At 37.4% G+C, this 23,026-nt stretch overlaps 1 protein-coding gene across 2 annotated transcripts in view; it reads right to left on the bottom strand.

The window, feature by feature from the left end:
• ARHGEF28 (Rho guanine nucleotide exchange factor 28) overlaps nt 1-23,026 on the bottom strand; it is a 320,618-nt gene that overhangs the window by 73,745 nt on the left and 223,847 nt on the right. For both annotated transcript variants that reach the window (XM_017890633.1, XM_017890634.1), the window contains 6 exons: nt 22,380-22,660; nt 16,369-16,576; nt 13,775-13,886; nt 10,326-10,368; nt 5,214-5,337; nt 4,772-4,904 (listed from right to left, as the gene is read on the bottom strand). In XM_017890633.1, coding sequence (XP_017746122.1) covers nt 4,772-4,904; nt 5,214-5,337; nt 10,326-10,368; nt 13,775-13,886; nt 16,369-16,576; nt 22,380-22,660 — 901 coding nt within the window. The remainder of the gene's footprint in view (nt 1-4,771; nt 4,905-5,213; nt 5,338-10,325; nt 10,369-13,774; nt 13,887-16,368; nt 16,577-22,379; nt 22,661-23,026) is intronic.

Below are 23,026 nucleotides of genomic sequence, written 5' to 3'. Positions count from 1 at the left end.
CCTTAGTACACAAAGTTTCAGATCAACAGATCACTCCTATTTTAGCCTCTTGAGGGCAGAATCAAAATTAGGAGTTCAAGAAGGATTCACTGTAGTTTTTCTGTTTTTTAAAGAAAAAAAGTGAGCAGTAAAACAAGCTAAACTAAAAATCCCATCTAAAAGTTGTAGGTAGAGACAGAGTTGAATAAAATGTCAACTTTTTTTGAAACAGAAAATTATACTTGAAAGATTAAACATAATAATCTTATAAAAAGAACACTTTAATAATTCAGTGTATTAACAGAGGCTGGGTGGGGGAGAATAAACATAAGGGAAATAAAAAGGTATTAAATTATTAGCCTTCCACAGCCTTAAAGCTACCATTAGTTGATATTAAAAGAGCATATCTTGCCAAATCCCTGGAGAAGACAAAAGCAAACACCACATGGTCTAAATAGCCAAACTAGACATCAAGGAAAACAGCAAAGACCTATAAAAGATATGTTGGTAGCAGTAAAATTAAATGTAAACTTTTTAAAACCCTGTTATAAAACAAGGTCCTTCAGCTACATTATTGATTATGCCTAGCTAAATTAAAGACATGCACCTCAAATCGAAAACACTGAAATAGTTGAGAGAAATACAAACAAAGGGAAAGCAGGAGGAATATTAAGTTCAGACAAAGTAAAATTAAATGCAAAAGGCATCTAATGACATTAAAAGGATAACTTTATGTTAAGGTTAAATCTACAATGAAGGTATGATATATAAATTTCTGTGTAACAGATAATGTAACATCAAAATAATAGCCAAGAAACTTATTTATAAGCAAGCGGAATTTTATAGAAATAGAATTTAGTGGAAAATTAGCAACTCAGGCTTTAACAGAGGAAAATTACACAAGAATTTTGAATACTTATACAACACTATGTGTTGTTTTATATCATATCTTGTTTTAAGATTAGGAATATTAATCTTCACAATTAAAATGCACCCATGGAAAAGATTATTTAACCAAAACAGCAGAGGCTGTACGTGTCATATTTGTAGTGCTCAATGTAAAACCTTAATGTGAATAAGCAAAGTTTAAACCACCCTCTCCCCTGCCAAAAAGAAATGCTGTAAATTTTGAAATTACTTCTAAAAAAATTGTGGGTAAAAGAGGAAATCAAATATACACTTTGACCTACTCATACTGATTCTAGAATTTAATCTTAGGCAATTGCCAAATATGTGGACAATCATACGTGTGAAAGAATGCTCATTGCCAAATTATTTATGTTGTTTAAAAAATTAGGAAAAAATTAAATGTTCAAAACAAATAATTAAAACATCTGATGTCAGCATCAAATGAAACAGCATTAAAAGCTCACATATAGCCGGGCATTGTGGCATGTGCCTGTAGTCCCAGCTACTCAGGAGGCGGAGGCAGGAGAATTGCTTGAGCCTGGGAGGCGGTGGTTGCAGTAAGCCGAGATTGCACCACTGGACTCCAGCCTGGGCAACAGAGCAAGGCTCCCATAATTTTTTATGGTTATAAGGAACTCCCTTAAAATATTAATAGTCTTTTTCTCTCAGTGGTAATATTATAAATAAAAAGTTTCTGCTTAAATCTTGTAACCTCTATGAATACTATTCCTTTATTAAGAAATGACTGTTTTTAAAGCTAAATGTGTCCTAGGTACTTTCAGCAATTTCTATCACATTCACTCAACTCAATGAACCAACATATTCTTTACTACAAAAGTTTCCCTTTCAGTGAGCCCTGGCTCCCTAGGCTTTACTGGTCGCCAGCTCTGCATAAGTGACTCAGGACCAGCTTTGTGAGAGCTGCTGTAGGGACTACACAGGAGTCACTGTGTGATTAGGGCCCTAAAATAACTTTGTTTCTTTTAATAGTTAAAACCCAAGGAGACTGTACATAATCCAATTTTAAATGGATATGAAAGTGATAGGCAGGAGTTTGGGCCACAGTGGTCAGGGAAGACCTCCAATGAGGAAGTAAAATACCAGGATCTATGCAGAGGAGTGGGAGAAACTGAGAGGAAGGAGATGATCACAGGCAAAATGGCAAAGGCAGGAAATCACCTGCAGTGGGAGGAAAGGGCAACGGAACCGGTGGGGCCTGACTGTAAACTGAGGCTGAAGGGGGCCTAGGGGTCTAATGAGCAGGTCACGGATGAGGGAACCAAATGCCCATGGGAAGAGCTCAGACTTAGCCCAGTAGACAAGAGAGGTCCTTAAGTTTATGTGGGCTGATGAAAGTGGTGTTTTACAAAGATTACTGTGGGAAAAGTACTGTGGGATCATAAATTGTAGATGAACATATCTGGAAAGGAAGAAACTAGCACAGCTCCCTCCCAGCATTCTAGAAGACAGTGATGAGAATCTCCCAGAGTGGCAACAGTGAGAAGCGAAAGAAAAGAGTGACTGAGCGACATTGACAGGAGGGACAAGAGGGCAGTGGAATCAAAGCAGCCAGGGTTGAAGCTTGTGATGCCAGGAACACGAGCCCAAGGATGGCCTGCTGGGCGTGGACTTTGAGGTCAGTTTTAGACACGGTGGGTTTCGGAGACGATGAAATCTCTGAGTGATGATTCCCACACAAGGTCTCCCTACGAGCCCCTGTGCCTGCCACAGTCTTAGTTTATACCTGTAGTTTTTACCATAATTCTCAAAAATGGCCATAAATTACACAGGTACTCAGCCTCTGGGCAACTGAATATGGAAATACAAAGTGAGGAAAGAAGATATTAATATAGGAGTAATAGGTCTAAATATGATATTTTAGAACATAAGATTGGATGACTATACTTAGAAACAATCAAGGAAAAATGAAAAAGTGCCCAAGAACTAAGTTCTGAGTGTATCCAGTATTAGGGAAAAGGAGACAACCCAGGTGGTAAAAGAGAAGAGTAGTGTGCCACGGAAAAGAAGGAAACATCCCTGAAAGGAGAGATGTCGCCCTGGAAACAAGAGACCAGTAAGTCTGAACGATCAGGAAAGACTCAGACTTGACTAGAAAGTGACTCTCACTTTCCATCAAAAGCAGAACTTCTGTTAAGCAATATGCACAGAGGTCAAATGTAGATGGTTAATGAAGAAATGGCAGGGACAGGCTTAAAAGCAGTGGGTGGAGATTATCCAACTTGAGGAGTCTGTCTTAAAACAGGGGAGGGAAAGGTCTTTGGTATGGCCAGGGATGCATCGAAGGGCTCAAGTCCCCAAGTCCACCCACAAGGGTGGAACAACAACCTCAACCTAGGAAACACATGCTCATCACATGAATGAACTGACCGCTGAAGTGTGGGCAGGCCAGAAAAAACCTATAAATGATACTTGGAGCAAATCTCTGAAAACGTAGGAAATTAAACCACATCTGAGCAGCCTGATGCTACTTCAGATCCAGGAAAAGAAAGAAATCAAGTTTTCAAGGAAAGCAAAATTCAAACATGCAATAAAGACAGCATAATCAAAGACAGGGTCAACTGTGAGAAGAAAATTCGATCTGCCTCTAATGCCATATGCGGATTGTATTTTCATCAGATGTCCAGCTGTAGATAAATTTTTAGTTCAATCATTTTCAACAAATTTAATGAGGAACTTCAGATGTAAACTTCCCCTGCTCCTCTCTTCCCTTTGTGCTCCCACCCCACCTCCCAAATATTCCCACAATTCTGGCAATCAGCAAACACCTTGAAATCTATTCCGCCTGCCTGCACCTCACTCTTTTTCTCTGAATTATTCTTTCATTCATCAAGTATTTACTAAGCCCCTAGTATGTTCTAGCCACTCTGCATATAGCAGAGAACAAATTCAACAGACAAAAATCTAGCCCCCATATGCAAACTGTATAGTAAGTTAGATAGTGGTAAATATTCTAATGGGGAAAATGCCAGGAGGAGGGAAGGATGAGCAAGGCACTGGGTGATCAGGAAAGGTTGCCTGAGAAGCTGTCGTCTGAGTGATCCATGTGGGTATCTGAGGAAAGAGGGTTGCAGTCAGAAGGAACAGCCAGAGAAGGCCCTAAGGCAGGAGCATGACTGCCATGTTCGAAAAGCAGCAAAGATGCCAGTGTGACTAGAGCAGAGGGAGTAAGGGAGGGAGAGGACAGATCGCATGGGAACATGTTGTCATTGCAAAGACTTAAGGACTTCAGTCTATACTTGGGGTATAGGAAGCCATTGGGAGGTTTTTTGAATGCAGTGATATATGCCTTAGCAAGCTCACTCTGGCTAATGCTTTGAGAACAGACTTTAGGGGTAAAAGCACAAGGAAGCCAGTTGGAATGCTGTAGAAATGGTAGCTTTAGAGCAAGAATATCAGTGGTAGTGGTGACAAGTGCCTGGGTTTTATATGTTTTCTGAAAATAGAGCCAAGAGGATTGTTGATGGATTGGATGTAGGATGTGAGAACATGGGAGGTATAAAGCTGTACTCCAAAAGTTTTGGCATGAACACGTGGTTGGAATGATCAAGTTGCCACTAAAAGTTGAGAGCATCAGCTTTCAGGTGAGCACAGAAGGAGGAGATTGTAACATCTGAGACGCTCTTTAGACATCCAGGTGGAGACATAAAGCAGTGAGGCATACAAATCTGGGGTTAAGACAGGTTATCAGTTATGGACAAAACATACTGACTCTAACTAGTATCAGTCATTGCTTGGTAAACGGTTCAGTCATATGTGTCACACTAAAAAGGTTTATGTAAATGTATTGAGCAGTGAGCCTCTTCTCAAGGTTACTGTCAGGAGATGAAATGCAAAGACAGCACACATAGACCTGAGAACTTACTGGAACACTGCAGTGACTCTTTCCCCAGGAGTGTTTTATCACAAACCAAGCACTGCAGAACCCCAGAGAATGTTCCTGGGGCAAACTGATGTCGATTCAGCTTCTCTTTATCTTTGGCATCCTTGCTTTTTGTCTTCAGATGCAGCAGCAGCAGCAGCAGCAGGAAAGTGGGGAAAAATGAGAAAAGGAAAACGCTGTGAGCCAATCTTCTTACAGAAATCATCTGAGCAAGGTCTCTACATTTTCCATCAGAATATAAGGACTGCACACAGAGGGACACCGTAACACCTAAATGTGACATTCTGGGCTTTAGCAATATTCCATAAGAAATATGTGTAAATAAAATACAAAGTGATTTTAAAGAGAAAGTAGAAATTATACTAACTGCTGAGAAACTAAAACATCTATATTTTATAGACAGTATGTGAATAAGTTTAATTACCTTTGATTTATTCCGAGGGCTAGTCATCCTATTCATGAGGAAACTGAAAGTTCGACTCACTTTATATTTTTCAGACTCTGATTTGGCAGGTATGATGTATTTATCCCATTCTTCTTCCTGAATTCTACAAAAACAGAATCTGTTATCATGGCTTATAGGACTTAAAGAGGAAGAACAGCATATACGTGTGTGTGTGTGTACACATATATGTAGGTGTATATATATTTTTTTGGTTTTAGTGGTTGTTCTAAAGAGAAAATTTATTAAAAATACACTTATAGCAAAGTGAACAGACACATGATTAGAGCAACAATCTCACAGTGTCGACAATTGCAGAACATAGGTGGTGGGAGTGGGTAGACAGTATATAATTCTCTCAACTTTTCTGTGTACTTGAAAGTTTTCATAATATAATATTGAGGAAATAAACCTTAGACTTATAATTTTACCCTGAAAACACTCATCTTCCTGTTTACTATACTAGTAAGAATTCCCTAGAGCACAGACAAGCCAAATAACCAACAATATGCAACTGGATTTGATTTATTTTTGGAACACAGAGATAATACTCAGTAGACACATGTTTCCTTTGTTGATACAGCCTGAGAAACAGACTGCCTGCCACTCTGTGCAGCCTCTCCCACTCAGCACAATCTGAGACTCTCCAGGTTGTGGAGGAGAGAGGCTGTAGATACTCCATAAAATAAGAAGCAAGATAGAGGTAACTGTGCCCACCCATGAATACCCTGAACACCACTCATTTTCTTCTAATCCACAATACAATTATTCTCTAGAAAAAAACATATCCAGACTATGAACGTTACAATTCTCCCTAGAGCTTCCTCTGATAATCTTATATTTCTATTATTACTGAGGAAAGAATAAATTAAAAATCAACCTAAATATCATGTCAAACCAAGTAACGCTTCTGTAGATGATTTCCATAGTGAGCACTTCCACCACCTATGTTCTGTAATTGTCAACATTGTGAAATTGTTGCTCTAATCACATGTCTGTTCACTTATTCTATTTCCTAACTAAAGCCTCTCCTACCCCCTAAAATTCTCACTTTTCCGTACTGATAACTAACATATTTATCTCTGGGAAGTATTTAAAAGCAACCAAATTACTGATGTACACCAAAATATATATTATTATATTTTCTGAAAATATTGCTTACAACAACAACTTTCTAGGACTTTGATTTTTCTTATCTAATTAATGACAGGCTTAGACTAAATTATTTCCAAGACCCCTTCCACACTTTAATATGGTACATATTATAATAAAACTTTAAGTTATTTAAGCTCTACATTAGGTTTTAGAGTTCAAACCTATTAATGCATTTAGAAAAAAAAAGAAATACATGGCTTAAGAGCTGCCTCTTGACCACATAGATCTAAAGGTACAGTCAGAACAGTGTTATGTCCTGTTACTCAAAGTCTACACAGTAAATGAAATTGGATTTGCTGCTTAGAGAAAACATTTTAAAAGGCAGAAGAAAAAGAAAGTGAATAGAATTAAATATACTCTATGCCAAAAGAGTAGTGAAAGAATCTCAGACCCTCTTAATTTCCTTTCTACTTCCATGCTACCTCTAGTCATTTTTACCTAGGATAGATGACTGGTTAATAGAATCCAAAATTTTCCATAACCTCTGGTGTCTTACACATCCTAATTTGCAAAATTTGTGCCATAATATTCAAAAGGCTCACTTTCAGAACTGCAGGAAAAATACATTTGAGAGTTTGAAGAGAGTCCTCTCTTGGAAGGCCTTTTGTGACCCCACAAAATGCTATCCAATGTGTAAGAGAAGAGAAGAGTGATGAGGAGACCTAATGTCAGAATTAAAAAATGATTAGGTCATTGTGGATTTTGAGGTCAAGAAACCCCTTTTCTATTTCCCAGCAAGAACACAACTAAACTATTGCAAATAAAAGAAAATTAATTCTTGGGTACCCAACTCTACTCTCAACTCCCCTGCTACAGAAGACTATATCAAAAACGACAGTTTCCACATTGGTTAAAAACTTATAAATGCACAATTTACCATATCCTTTATACTTCTACAACATGACATTTTAACTTTTTCTTTGAGATGGAGTTTTGCTCTTGTTGCCTAGGCTGGAGTGCAATGGCATGATCTTGGCTCACTGCAACCTCAGGCTCCCAGGTTCAAGCGATTCACCTGCCTCAGCCTCCTGAGTAGCTGGAATTACAGGCACCCACCACCACGCCCAGCTGATTTTTGTATTTTTAATAGAGATGGGGTTTCGCCATATTGGCCAGGGTGGTCTGGAACTCCTGACCTCAGGTGATCTGCCTACCCTGGCCTCCCAAAATGCTGAGATTACAAACGTGAGCCACCGACTCCGGCCAACACTTCAACTTTTAAAGCTGAGGTTGATAAGACCTGAGAGATAACAATGTAAACATAAAATGCTGAAACATTAAAATAAAACTTAAACCATCACCCAACTTGGCAGAAATGTGAATATCACAGTCATAATCCAGTATCAGATTATGAAGATGGGTAATACAGTATAACCTCTGGGCAAATGTAGAAGGTTAGTTGCTTCATTTCAGATCTAATTTAACTATGTGATATTTACCTATATTAAAATCAGGCACTTTAGAAAATAACTGAGAAGAGAAAACCCTCAAATAATTTCATAATAGAATTTAAATAGCTTTTATATTTGTAAGAATCTGGAAAGATTAAGTTCTTTTTAACATCCCAGAACAAGAATGTCTAATCTCTATTATTAGTTTGTTGATGATAGCATCACTCACAATAAAGTTTTACAAACCCTTCTTCAGAGCCTCTAATGGTATTGCCTTTTCCATAGGTAAATAGACATTTAAAATATATTAAGAATACGGATTCTTAATATTTTAACCCTTAATCTATTTAAAGAATTGGCATCTAAAGTGTTTTTTTCTTGTTGTTGTTTTTGGGGTTTCTGTTTTGTTTTTTTTTTTTTTTTTGAGATGGCTGTGTCACCCAGGCTAGGGTGCCACAGCGCGATCTTGGCTCATTGCAACCTCCGCCCTCCAGGTTCAAGCTATCCTCTTGCCTCAGCCTCCTGAGTAGCTGGGATTACAAGCACCCACCACCACATCTGGCTAATTTTGGTATTTTTTAGTAGAGACAGGGTTTCCTCATGTTGACCAAGCTGGTCTCAAACTCCTGACCTTAGATGATCCGCCCACCTAGGCCTCCCAAAGTGCTGGGATTACAGGCATGAGCCACTGCACCCGGCCTAAAGGGATGAAAGAAGTTCCTGCTGTGCAGATTGAAAACTGACACACTGGAACTTTTGTTAACACTCAGATCCTCAGATTTGAAGAAAGAGGAGGAAAAGGAGGAAATATATATAATAGATTTAAGACAGACGGTGGTAGTAAAATAATCAAGTCATGCCATATAATCCTTAAGAAATTAGAATAGATAGAGTGCTGAAATGAGCCTGCAAGGTATAGAGTGAGCTCATTTTTTACATGGATGTCTCCTTTTCTAGAAACTAAGTGATTCATACAAATAAAAGAATATCAAAGAAGGCACCATCTTAGGTAAATACCTACAACATGACCAAAGCAAAGCATTAGGTGTGGCTTGGGATCTTATTGGCATATCCAACAAGATAAGATAGCAGGAATAGAGTGGGTGAGATGAAAGATCTACTTTACTAGATACACCAAGGAATATGACTGAGAGAGTAAGATGCTTTCAGGATGTGGACCAAGAAAGATTAAAGAATAGAAAGAAATAGAAAACAAAAACAGGAGTGACAAAGAACAAATAATCAGATAAAAAGAAACTTCATATGCATGCCATCGAAGTTAAAATATTTTATAGGCTACTCTTTAGCCAAGTATAACATTGGCTCCTTTGGTCTTAAATCTCTCTCTTAATGAAAATAAATATTTTTTATATTTTAATTTAAAATATCTTGATAACCATCCATTACTTCTCCAGTTGTTAAAAAGATAACAGGGAGAAGCCTGCTAATCAAAATGATGACCAAGATGAAGATCAAATTCCAGAATGAGGAAGTAAATTGCTTAAATGAGGTAATACATGTAAGCTGCTTAAAACAGTACAAGGCACATACAAATGTTCAATAACTGTCAGTAATTACTGCTTTTGCTATCATCCTCAATGCCATTGTCACGAAGTCATCTTCATCATCATCCTATCTTTCAAGGGCATTCTTAACCTTCCTCTGTTTGTATCATTTGAAAGTTTCTATTCTGGTTTCAAAAAAAATAGAAATGAACCAAAGGAGGCATTTTCTTATTAATACTTTGATTCCAAGATTTAAAACAAAACACCCCATCTTGATCCATATACTAAAACGTTTCAAAGTTTTAGCACTAATCTCAAACAAAATTAAACCATTTCACTCTTTTCAGATGGTCTCTTAAAGTCAAACATGTGTGCCATTCTGGCACTTGTTTTGCATATAACCCTGGAGCTATTTCACAGTGTGACTCATGGGCAGTTAGTTATTCAACACCAACAAAAACCAACCATCATGCTTGCACACTAGTCTGCTTCCCAAGCTATACTACAACAACAGTTTTACCTTCTAGGACAAAGAGAAGCTTAGGTTAAATCTGCCTCTCAACCAGGAAACTGATCATGCTTACAAGTCTTCTGCATTGCTTATTCTTTGTTTCCAGCTGAAGGGCTACTAGGCAAAAATCCATAGAGAGGCAGTAGGGATATTTAGGCACTTTCTATAATTGACCACCCAGGGTTCTATTACTAAAGTAAGTCCCCTAGTCACGGTGGAACAGAGCTAGAGAAGACATGTTGCTTTTCTAAAACAGGTGGTCCTCACACTGCTCCCCTTGAAGGTGTTTGGCTTTGAAGATACCCAAACAGAACATGCTGTCCCCAGTCCTGAGGCCTGCACAGCCAAGGACTGAATGGAGAGGGCTGGCAGATCCATCCTGATACAGACCCCAGAGGAAGCAAAGGGTCTTAGGTAGGCTTGTTACATGGAAACCTCTCAAGAACTAGTGAACAGATAGCAAAAATGATGTGTGGACATTTCCAAAGGAGGATCATGCAGTTCTTCAGGAAAACTGGAACAGTTAAAGTACCTTTTTTCTCTTGGTGGCTCCGGTAAGCTGTAAGCTCTTTGCTCTACAAGACACAACAATAAAATGAAAACTAAGGCAGACAAACTGGCAGTCATATGTTAGTCTGAAATGCATACTCAACCGTATTGTATCATTATCCACAATACCAGCTAGAAAATAATGAGAAAATGAGTAATCTTATATAAGTAAGGCATTGCTCTGGGTTTTTTTTTTTAATCATTTCCTGTAATTTAAAGAGGGTAGGGAGAAATATGCCAACATGTAATGACTTTATGAACTAAGTTAGCATCAGCAAGGGTCAGCAAACATTTTCAGAAGTGCAGAAAATTAGTTCTATCTTTTTGGATACTTTTCACTAGAGTCATCCATATTCTTCATAACACTAATCCCCTAACATATGGAACCAATAAATAACCGCTTTTAAACAAAGCTCAAATGAAGTCTTGAAGGATAGCATAAGAAGAGTTAATTTTCATATAGCTGCAATGTCCTTACAAAATCCTAGCAGCAGCAAGTTCAGAGATGTCCTCTGTGGCTCATGGGAAAGGGAGGACCACTTTTTCCATTGGACTTGTAGAGGGAGGCAGAAGGGGAGGCTCGTGCAAGCAGCTTGGAGCCATCTTGTTTCCAGAGTTGAAGTACTTACTACAGGGGTGGAGGAGAGACACTGATTTAGACAGTGAGAGAGCCTGAAGGAGGGGGCGGCCACTGTGGAGCACACCATCTACAGAGCAGGGACAAATCCTTCACTCTCACAATCCACAACAGTGAAGAGGCAAAACTAGGTTGCAAAGGGAAATGACACATAAGGAGGAAAACAAATACATATCCCCTGAAATGGGTAATATCAAATGTTGCACCTAAAACTATCTTGTATATAATAGGAAATCTACTTTGAAGAATTTGAAGGCTTTATTTTATGAGCCATTATCAAGTGTTCCTCAAATTAAGTCATAAGCAGAAATCACTATTCTTATGGTAAATAGGTTGAGGTACCAAGAGAATAAGCCACCAACTGTTCAAAATCCAATCAAATTCCATCCATCAGCTCACAACGTTTTCAAAAGTACGTTTATGTCATTCCTCAAATTCTTAAATGCAGAACACCTTTGTCCCCTTTGGTGAGACTGTAGTTATCATTTTAATATTGGTGATGTTCCTATCTACCTAAATCTACAATAGACCAAAGGGAATTATAAAACTAGATTGTTTTACAAACATCAAAAATAAAGTTGCCATCATCGTACTCTTGGCTCAAAAAAAAAAAAAAGACACATGAGAAATTACAGTAAGCAACTCTTTGGAAGTGACAAGGAAGACAGAACATCACAAATAATAATAAAAAGGACAGAAAGCATCCTAGATTTGTATATCTGCATCACAGCTCTTGTATGGGAGCTTCCCGCTGGGACATAAGGAGACTTGGACTCTGTTCAAATAGACCTGAAATTTTTTAGGACTATTCAAAACTCATCAAGAAAGGATTTATAGCAACACAAACATCAATTTACTTTTCATAGTCCTATGGTATTGACTGACCTAAATGGTATCAGTCCAAATGTTTGCAGCCATATAAGTCTATCCATTGGAATCTTCATATATTTAGTGAGTAGCCTCAACCTGAATTGCCTGGTTCTGTTACCTTCTGGATAGTATCAAACTTCATTCACGTGGCCTTGTCTTTAAATATATTGTCTAAAGATAAGGTTTTGTTTACTGAAAACCAAAGCAGTTGATATCAGCTTTTTATTCTTTCTAACTCAAATGCAAAGGTTTCAGGCTTGCATGTAAGATAAAGATATCCTTCCTTGATCATTAAAGAATAAGTAAATTAGGGCTATTTTCCCTTGTGAACAATCAGTTTCCTCTTAATTGTGTGGTCAATAATTTCAAACTCTAGAGATATCTGACTTCATAGATCAAGGACCACAGATCTAAAGGCAAAGCCATAATTTTAAGCACAGAAAACTTAAACATGTTTTCCAAATAATAACAATGTGAAGTTAATTACCAGCTGGGACTATCAGTGAAAAGGTGTCAAGCTGCTATTAAAAATATACCAACCTAAACTAAGGCTGGGGAGACCCAGAGACCTAGAAAGAATCCATAAAACAAAAAACAAAAATCCAGAACAAATTCAATCCATCTTTATCCTGTCCTCTCAAGGGAGTTGTATCCTTTCTTTCTCTTGTAACTTTTCCTCTTCTCCCATTCCAAAATAAAACTGACATGTATTATCAGTCTTGATCTCTTCTCTTCTACCATTACATCCCAGAAAAAGGAAAACAAAAATCATGGTAGCATTTATTTTGTATTTTATCTATCTTTTTTCTCATATTCACTCAACAAATATTTATTGAACATCTAGCATATATGTCATTATTCTAGGACAGTATTTCAAGCACCAAGATTATGTCTTTAGTATTGTTCTGCATGGCATAAAAATGCAAAATAACAATTTAATAAGCAAGAATAAGAAAAAAGAGAGGGAATAAAATAAATCCTATCTTAAATATTTTATCTTGAGAAAATATTTGAGTAGTACTTGAGAGTACTTAAATTCATCTCTTGCTTTCTGAATCTTCTAAGTCCCTTTAAGGATAATAGACAATAAAGATATTCTCTAAGACACTGACAAAATTTCATTATAATGCTATGTATTATGCATCGGCATGAATACTTTCAAATATGCTTTTAATATAATTATTACATATTAATTACAGAAAGTATGAAATAATTACATTTCAAAATGGGGGCAGGTGAAAATGGGAGGAGTGACTTAGAGAGGATACAAGGGGAGCTCTAAGCTGTACATAATTTTTCCATTTATAGATCTGAATTCACTTGAAAATTCAAGATGCATGTTTATGATTTGCACTCCTTTTTGTATGTATCCTATATTTCAATTAAAAGTTTATTGCCTAAAAGTTATATTTCTAATTGCTTACATTGCCAATAAAAAAATGTTGAGATATATTTACTCATGTTACAAATATGTTACTTCAACTCTCCAAAGTCCCTTTCTAAAAAAAGAATGACGAAAATCCATTCTGCAACACTCTGGCTCTGAGGAGTTGGATTATGTTAGCAATGTATATATGAGACAAAAGTAATTTTTATAATTTACTCAAATAAAATCCTCTAAAGCCCTCATAATAATATAACTGGAATCAATTCTAATTTACACTATCCTTGAGGAAAACATTTTATTCAAAGAATAAAGCAGCAGAGAGGTGTGTATGCATTTAAGATTTCAAAAAAATCAAATCTGATCAAAATCAAATTTGGCTGTTATCCAACAAGAAAAGAATTTTGTCAGGCTTAGAAAAACCAGTTACGAAAACAGAACTAAAAATTCTTGTCTGCTGTTCTTGAGTATTTTATGTACTAACTGAAAAATCTGTTCTGGAATAGAGTGTTTTCAAAGCCAAATGTCAAAGGATGCTTACCTTCACTTGAATTGCACACTGTTAATTCACGCACCAAACGCGTTTTTCCTAAAGAAATTTTGGGTGACGAGCAAGAGTAAGAACGTGAGCGAACTCCAGAAAGCAATGATTCCTAAAAGAGATTATAATAAAGTTTTTAAAAATTTATACATGAGATCTGAAAATATATGTTCACCACCTCAAATGTTACTAAATTAGCACCTTTGAAAAGAGATTCAACCTGAACATTTCTGATATGATCTCATTATGTGTTTCTGTTTTCCTCTCACAATTTTTAAAATGTTATTGTCATTTTAATACTTTAGCAACCTTTAGTTTGGGGAATAGTTCCTGTTTATACTATAGAATGCAACTATGATATCCTAGCCAACTTGACTAAAAATGAAAACTTAAGACAAATGACTTTTTCTTTGTATATTCAACAATGAGTTTGACTTATTATTTTTACCTGAGGTGTCAGTTATTTTGTTATTTTACTGTAGCCCTCCAACGAAATTCTATATTAACTGAGATTTCTACATATAAGGATTACTAGAGGATAGTGGAATAGCCACTTGCAATTATAAGAGTTTTTTAGACTTCCAAACCATGATTTAAATTTATAATGTTAGCTGCAACATTTAGGGAAAAATATATCCAGTTAATATACAAATCCTTCCAATCTGTACTCAATTTTTGATGGACCTTCCATGTAGCACTTTCTGAGATGGATGTTTGAATATCACTAATTTATACATCCTTAATATTACTACTTTTAAATGACCTGCCAGTTTTGTTCCTGTTGTCCCAATTACTTATTATTCCTATCATTATATTGGCAACATACATGAAAATGCAAGATGGCAAGATCATTAAGACATAGTTTTCTTATATGTTCCAGAAAATTTAAGTGAATATGCAATAGAACCCCATTGAAGCCATTTATAGCACCCAAATTCTATCCCATAAAGGCCTTAGGATTGATCCTGCCCATGCATTTTTAAGATATCGCTTAAGGTTAAAGCTAAAAGAAAATAATGCAAAACTCTTTACTAAAATCAAATCATCAGAAACTGACCTTCACGAGCACTGGTCTCTTTTGTTCCCTCTAAGGAAAAACACATGTTTACCCTAAGTTCATTAGTTCAGTTAAGGAGCCTGGAGGAAAGTTGAGAAATAGAAGCCTGACCTTGCTTCAAAGGGCCTTGGGCTGTGGCTGCTATCTTACTGGGGAGCACCTACTGGGCCTGGATGTCAAGAAGGCCAACCCAAGTTGTCCTATAACCCTAAACAGTGAGCTGGCCACTAAGAGTCCTCCTCAAAGTCATGTATATGTGGTAACCATTTGTCATGACAATGGAACTTTGAAAATTGTCCAAAACTTTGGCAAAAAGTTATACTGGGTAATTACAGAGGCAAGGCAGATATATTTATGGGACAGATTCTTCCTAAAAATGAGCAACATGAAACTGTTGCAAAGGCCTGGATTATTTTTCATCCAAGTAATGATGAACTTTTCACAATTCCATTCAACATGCAAAACTAAGAATTATCTACATAACAACCATACAAATTTCTCATTATCCAGAAATATCACATGACCTTCAGATGCAAAAGATGATGGCAGCTCTGCAGGTCTTAGAGTAGAGGGTAGAGGATGCAGGATCTGTGCTTAAAACCCAGAAGTGAGTTCTGATTCTATCACCAAGCTGGTGATACAAAGCTGGACAACCTTTCCAGAATCTCATCTACTCAAAAAATAAAATTAAATAAAAGCACTACTTATGTAATAGGTGAGTTATGTGGCAATTATATATTGTATACATACATAAAATATATTTTGTATATTGTAGAGCATGCTACAAAAATAAGGTATTATCATAACAACCATATTTTAGAAAGAGTTTTGCCATAGCACACATTGTTTTACAGTAATAAGTAAACTCAAGAAGAAAACAAGTAGAAAATAACAAATCAAATAGGAAAAAATAATATGTTCAAACACAAAGGGCTTTCTTACATTCAGAGGAATGTATTTAGTTTTTAATAAATAAGTAAATAAATAACAAAAAAACAAGCACACCTAAATGAAACTCCAATGCGAAATGACCAACAAGAGAAAACCTGGCTCCTGTGGAAAAGTTGACGAAATTTGTGATGTTCCGGATTAGTTCAAGCACCCAGAAATGCTCAATAAACATCACTTCTACCTTGTTAACATCATTTACCTCATCACCAGGACTACACAATAATTTACATGAGCAAAACAAGATTGATCACTAAACTCATTTAATACTATCAGTTTTTCTCCCTTTGCTTAGGAGATAATGGGAGAAATCATTGTATGAAATGATAAAATTTTCCAAGTATGTGAAAGAAAGATGGTATGCACTCATGGTGAATTAATGAAAACGTAAATCAGCCATTTTGAGTAAAATTATAAAATTAAAACACAGTGAAAAGATTAAAAAGACTCAATCAGATATCACATGGGTCCCAAAAAGTAGTTCATATGTATGAATAAAATATAATATGTCTTTCAGACACAGATGGGTAAATGTAGACAACATATTCTCCACACTTGCAATATACCAAATTTATACCAATAAGAATACCTTCGACTGTAGATTACTTGATAGAGGAAGTGATTCAGCCCTGGAGATATTAAAATCTGGTTCAGTGTTAGTCTCAAAAGAGTCCAATTCATCCCCACTAGGAATCCCAGTTCTTGAGGAGCTCTGAGACCCTGGAGTGTAACAGACGTGCGACGGCTCAGAATGCCCTTCCCCTTCACTGTCGGCATCCAAGGCATCAAGGCTGGAACTAAAGCACAAAGCCAGCAAGTAAGTAAAGAAGCAAGGAAGGACACAGCGCATCATTGGTTTCTACTTCTCTGAATTCAGATTCATCGGAGCGGGGTGCAATAGGTATTCATTTAATTTCCAACTAGTATTTAATTAGCCTTTTTCTCCTCCCTCCAAATCTCTTTTTAAATAAAATTTTATCTTACCCCAAATGAACATTTCTCCCTTGCAAAAGCCATTTATTTCTTTCATTTTCTTTTTTTGTTTTGTTTTGTTTTGTTTTGTTTTGTTTTGTTTTGTTTTTTTGAGACACTTGTGTTCTGTCGCCCAGGCTGGAATGCAGTGACATAATCTTGGTTCTCTACAACCTCCACCTCCCAGGCTCAAAGGATCCTCCCACCTCAGCCTTCAGAGTAGCTGGGACTACAGGTGTACGCCACCAAGCCTGGCTAATTTTTGTAATTTTTGTGTTTTTTGCCATGTTGCCCAGGCTGGTCTCAAACTCCTGGGCTCAGTGGATCCACCCACCTCAGTCTCCCAAAGTGCTGGGATTGCTGGAGTGAGCCACCACACCTGGGGCAAAAGACAGTTCAAATACCCGAAGAAACAAAAGCTGGTTTGAGTTAGTACTAACCTCACCACTTCTGTTTTGTAAATATAATTATTGATATCGCAAGTCCCAAATGGTAACCCATCAAATATTTTAAATGCTGGTGGAAACAGAGCCACTGGGCTGTTTGCAGGGAAGCCTCTGGGGGGGATCTGCATGTGACTAAGCTGCAGAAGTGTCATTCTCTCCCCTGTCCCTCAGCTGGGAAGCTCAGGAGGGCAGAGGCACACCAAGGAGAGATGTGTGAAGGTCCCACCCATCCACCCCAGGGCCATGTCAAAACACAGTTCTGAAGTGAGTCGTGCGATGTCCCAAACATGTCATACTAAATGATCATTTTTAGAGGTTAAAAAAAGATGATTCCGAGGCTGGGGAAGGTGGCTCACACCTGCAATCCCAACACTTTGGGAGGCCGAGGTGGGTGGATCATAAGGTCAGGAGATTGAGACCATCCTGGCTAACACAGTGAAAACCCGTCTCTACTAAAAATACAAAAAATTAGCTGGCTGTTGTGGCAGGTGCCTGTAATCTCAGCTACTTGGGAGGCTGAGGCAGGAGAATGTGTGTGAACCCAGGAGGCAGAAGCCTTGCAGTGCAGGCCGAGATCGCCCACTGCACTCCAGCCCTGGGCGACAGAGCAAGACTCCGTCTCAAAAAAAAAAAAAAAAAAAAGATTCCTTTGCAAACTCTACCTTAGAACCAGGTAGATAATTCTGCTTTGACAACAACTTTTTCCATCATTTAACTTATAATAAACCATGAAATTAAAAGGAAAGAATTTGACCTTCCACATCCCAGGTCTATTCCATAACATTACATTTTAAACTATTCAAACTTGGAGGCCAGCAGCTTTCCTGGGTGCATGTTAATGCACGAAGCATTTGAAATGTGTGTTTTGTGGGTTTTTTGTTTTTTTTTTCGGTTGTTACAGTTCTGGAGTTATAATTTTAATAAAAAAAACAATGAAACCGTCTTGATTTTGAAATACGAGAACCAAAAATGAAACTTTGAATTAACCTGTTTAGGTTATTTTAAAAAAGAAAAAAAGAAAAAAAACCATAGGCTATTTAATGGACACAGTAAGTCAACTGAACACATGGTATGAGTCCTGGTCTTACTCTACCATGCCTCTAATGCAAACACAGAGCAGTTTCCAACCCTTGAACACTTTCACAGGCACTACTGGGTACCAGAAAACCCAGCAGTGAGAAGAAGCCCTGGCTGGCACCACCAAGGATTTCCAAAGTGGGGTTTTCTCCTTTGGAAACTCATTGAGGGCCAAGGTGAAGACCTTGGCATTGAGAAGAAGAACACATTAGAAGTGGACTTCACACTTTACCTCAATCAAACACACAAATATCATGGAGTCTATTCGACTATTTCTCATAAAACACTGAAACTTCATGTTAAGAATATCTTCCTGGTAAACGTTGGTGATTTAAATGCTCCAGTAAATGTATTATGTCGGTGCAAAAGTAATTGTGGTTTTTGACTAATCTAATAATTACAGGTATTTCAAGTTGCTACGTGGTTTCCTAGTACAACAACAATCTGAGATGGAAGGAGACTTCAAGGCGGGTTGAAGCTTGCCGATGTCTTGTACCTCAGCACTTGTCTTTCAACTTGTGATCTCTGTACCAGTAGAAAATAGTTCTTCAAATGATTGGCAACCCGCAATAATATCCGATTTTAACACAAGGCTTTCCAGTTACAGACAGCATTTCATCATCACTATGAATACATCCTAGAAGTATCAGTATTTTATTTTGCATACTATAAAACATTGTTTCTATTCATTCAAATGGGGCTACTACTTTTCTTTGTTAAGCTATTAACATAAGATATTGGTGGCACAGGCAATGTTCTTCAGGATAACCTCTAGGTTCTTGTTTTACGATATTATTTTTCTAATTCCCAGTAGTGGGATAAGAAATCAATTCATTAGGTTGTAACTAGAGTTTTTTAAAAAAAAATATAGAATCGAAAATATCAGAATATGTTGCACATGTCATTTTATAAGACTTCACTTAAATTTTAAGGGAGATAGGGGACGTTCATGGTGGCATGCATTTCTTACTGTGGATTGTAGTTTTTTAAAAAGGTTTGAAAAAATACAAGCTTTAGAATGAAACAAACACTTGTCTACTGCTTAATTTTTTGTTGTATAGTATTTTTAAATTAATGTTTTATTACTTATCTTCCCTTTGTGGTTTCTCAAAACAGTTATTACATTTAAATAATATAACATATGGCTATATAGTATGCATGTTTTAGTTTCACCAAAATATTCTTTTAAACCCTAGAAAACTTAGGACTCAGGTCCCAGTCAGCCATGTCCTTATATTAACTCCAGTTTTACTGTGTGCCCCAAATTTCTCCTTCATTAGAAGTTTCCAGCCTCTAGGGCTATTATCCACTTATTAACAAATTAAGTACATTTCACTTTGAGTTTGTTATCAACTTGCTTCCTAACATGACATCCACTGAAGGGAAGGACCCACAGCCACCCTAGGGCTTTCCAGGGATTGCGACTTCTCTCCCTTCATTCCTACATTTTTCAGAGGAGAGGGAGGGCAAAGGAGATTAAGTCAGCTCGTGGAACCAGCTAGAAGGCTTTCTGTAGAATGGCTTCTCCTTCCTCTCCTGGCTTCCTCCCTTTCCCCCAAGCAGTGACATCTTCACAGAGGTTTCTAATTACCTTTACTCAGAACAGATATTTTTTCTAAATTATATTCTACGAGGAAAAATTATATCCGTAGCAGTGAAATGTTTAAACTTTCCAAGGCAAGACCATGATCAGAAAGTATAATTTAGATACTCTGCAAGTATCTGCATAAGCATTAATAAAACAGAGACCATTTGTGTCTTTTCCATGCTATATTCCTAGAGGGCTTCTTCTAAAGAACTTATTTATCTCTTGAGATGTGGGGGCTCACACACTTGACAGATTTTTTTTTTTTTTCTTTAAGACGGAGTCTCACTCTGTCCCCCAGGCTGGAGTGCAGTGGTATGATCTCTGCTCACTGAAATCTCTGCCTCCCGGGTTCAGGCAATTTGCCTGCCTCAGCCCCTCCTCTGAGTAGATGGGATTACAGATGCATGTCACCACGCCCAGCTAATTTTTGTATTTTCAGTAGAGAGGGAGTTTCGCCATGTTGGCCGCCTAGGCTGGTCTTGAACTCCTGACCTCAGGTGATCTACCTGCCTCAGCCTCCCAAAGTGCTGGGATTGCAGGCGTGAGCCACCATACCCGGCCACTTGACAGATCTTAAAGATCCACTAGAAAGGATTTATCACACATAGCTCAATTTATTTTTGCAAAACCGTACAGAACCTTGTCTGGACTGGCAGTCTCTTGTCCCAAGCAGACGGATGGACAGTTCAAATTAGCCTTCACTTCAAATTACAGTAGTGACTACCCAGCATCTATAAAACCATAATTCACAAAGCATAAATGTAAAACACATCTTTTATTATTTACACATCACACATAACCCTTGGTACCAATATGTGCTAATGTTTTACAACCTCAAATTGCATATTGTGCTGTATCTCAGTGATGGGCACCTACTGATTGCTGGTTCCTCTCCCTTTCTCTCCCCTCTATATTAACTCTCTGCTGAATACTCATTCACCTATGTGCATGTTCATTCATAGAGAAATATTTATATACATAGAGAAATAGAGAAATATTTATATAAATATTTATCACATATGTGTGTGTATTTTACGTTTACTTTGATTCATTTTATATGTGAAAATGAACATATAATCACATGGGTAGGATACGGGGGAAAAAATAAGCTACTCCCTAAGGAAAGTGTGATCAACAGGATAAAATGAAATTAGTGGAAATTGGCCTGTTCCCTAAAGAAAATAGACAATCAGATAGACAGATACAGATATACAGATACAGACACACACATGTGTGCACACACACTAATATATGCAATCATATCAGATGCAATGAAATATCATTTTAATGACTTTTATATATAAAAGAAAATATAAGGTAACTGAAAGTAAAATAAAGATAAATTTTATGTTAAAATATAAAATATATATTATGTAAAATAAAACAAACATTCATGAGCCCACCCAACTTGAAACCTGGATACTGGCCATCTACCATGGAAACTCTGTAATGATTCATTCCATTCCCATTTCCCTATTTCCCCTCCCTAGACGTAACAACTATTTTGAATTCAGGAATTTTTTCCCCTTCATTATTTTTTTTTTCTTTTTTCCCTTTTTTTTTTTCTTCTTTTTGAGACAGGTCTTACTCTGTCACCCAGGTTGGGGGTTCAGTGGTGCCATCTTGGCTCACTGCAACTTCTGCCTCCCAGGTTCAAGCGATCTTCCCACCCCAACCTGCCAAGTATCAGGACCACATGTGTGTGCTGCCATGCCTCGCTAATTTTTGTATTTTTGGTAGAGAAGGGGTTTTACCATGTTGCCCAGGCTGGTCTTGAGCTCCTGAGCTCAAGCATTCTGCCTGCCTTGGCCTCCCAAAGTGCTGGGATTACAGGCGTGAGCCACCACAACCAGTCTCTTGTTTTTCTTTATAGCTTATGCACATATGTAGGCCCTATAATAATATATTGTTTAATTTGCATTTTATAAAAATGAAATCTAACAAGTATTTTGGGGCTTTTTTTTGTTCCTTCATGCCTCTAAAGTCTATGTTATTATGCACGCAGATGTATTTGTAGTTAATTCACTTTCATTACTGTACAGTATTCCCTTGTATAACTATATATAATTTATTTATTCCACTTTTGGGTTATTTCCTGCTGGTATAAATACTCACATATAGGTCTCCTAGTACACAAGAGGAAAATGCGTATTTGACTTTACAAGATAATGTCAAATTATTTTCCCAAGTTATACAATTTTCTCTCCTATCATCTTTACACAGGAATTTCCATGTTACGCATTCTCACCAAAACATGGGATTGCTAGATTTTTAAATTTTTGCCAGTCATGTGAGTATAAACTGGCATCTCATCGTGGTTTTCCTTTATCATATTTTAGTCAGTTTTCTTAAGTGTCTTACTTTCAAATCAATGAATATAGGAATCTAAAAGGGGACAACATTTTGATGGACAGATAAAAGTGGTAGAGACAATAAAAGTTTAAAACTAGAATTTTGAAGTTTACCTATAAGGTTCTTTGATTTTCTACAGTTTTCTTCTACAATATAGAATCTTACCTTCTTTTCTTTAGATGACTTTGCTGCTTTTCAAATCCATGCCAACCAAAAGAAAGATTCAAGTTGGAAGCACACGAACTCGATGGTGACATGAAGGACCGCTGGGCTTCAGTATGTGCTGTCCCTTCATCATTTTCACTAAGTGGGTACACACTGGGGCTGGTTTCTGTAGGAAGGGTGTGTTTGCTGCTCTGAGGCCCCAGAGTGCAACCTCTGGATTCAGGGCTGGTAGTTGCAGTGATTCCCTCTATATTAATATAGCTGATATCCAAATCGCCAACCTGGAAGTTGAAAGAAAAACATTCCCTGAGTAAAAGCAGGTAAGATTGGCCTAGCTAAGAATTAATAAAATTTTCCCAATTTAAAAAACTTCTGGCCAAGCGTGGTGGGAGGCTGAGGCTGGCAGATCACTTGCAGTCAGGAGTTCAAGACTAGCCTGGCCAACATGGTGAAACCCTGTCTCTACTAAAAACACAAAAATTAGCCAGGGTGCGGTGGTGGGCGCCTGTAATCCCAGCTACTCAGAGACGGAAGCAGGAGAATGGTCTGAATGGGAGGCAGAGGTTGCAATGAGCAGATACTGCACCAGTGCACTCTAGCCTGGGTTACAGAGTGAGATTCTATCTCCAAAAAAAAAGACCAAAAAA

This window comes from Rhinopithecus bieti, unplaced genomic scaffold (genome assembly GCF_001698545.2).
Source record: "Rhinopithecus bieti isolate Rb0 unplaced genomic scaffold, ASM169854v2 scaffold_18354, whole genome shotgun sequence".
In the NCBI taxonomy this organism is placed as follows: domain Eukaryota; kingdom Metazoa; phylum Chordata; class Mammalia; order Primates; family Cercopithecidae; genus Rhinopithecus; species Rhinopithecus bieti.
The sequence above is the reverse complement of the archived record's forward strand: the minus strand, read 5'-3'. Positions and strand labels throughout refer to the sequence as shown.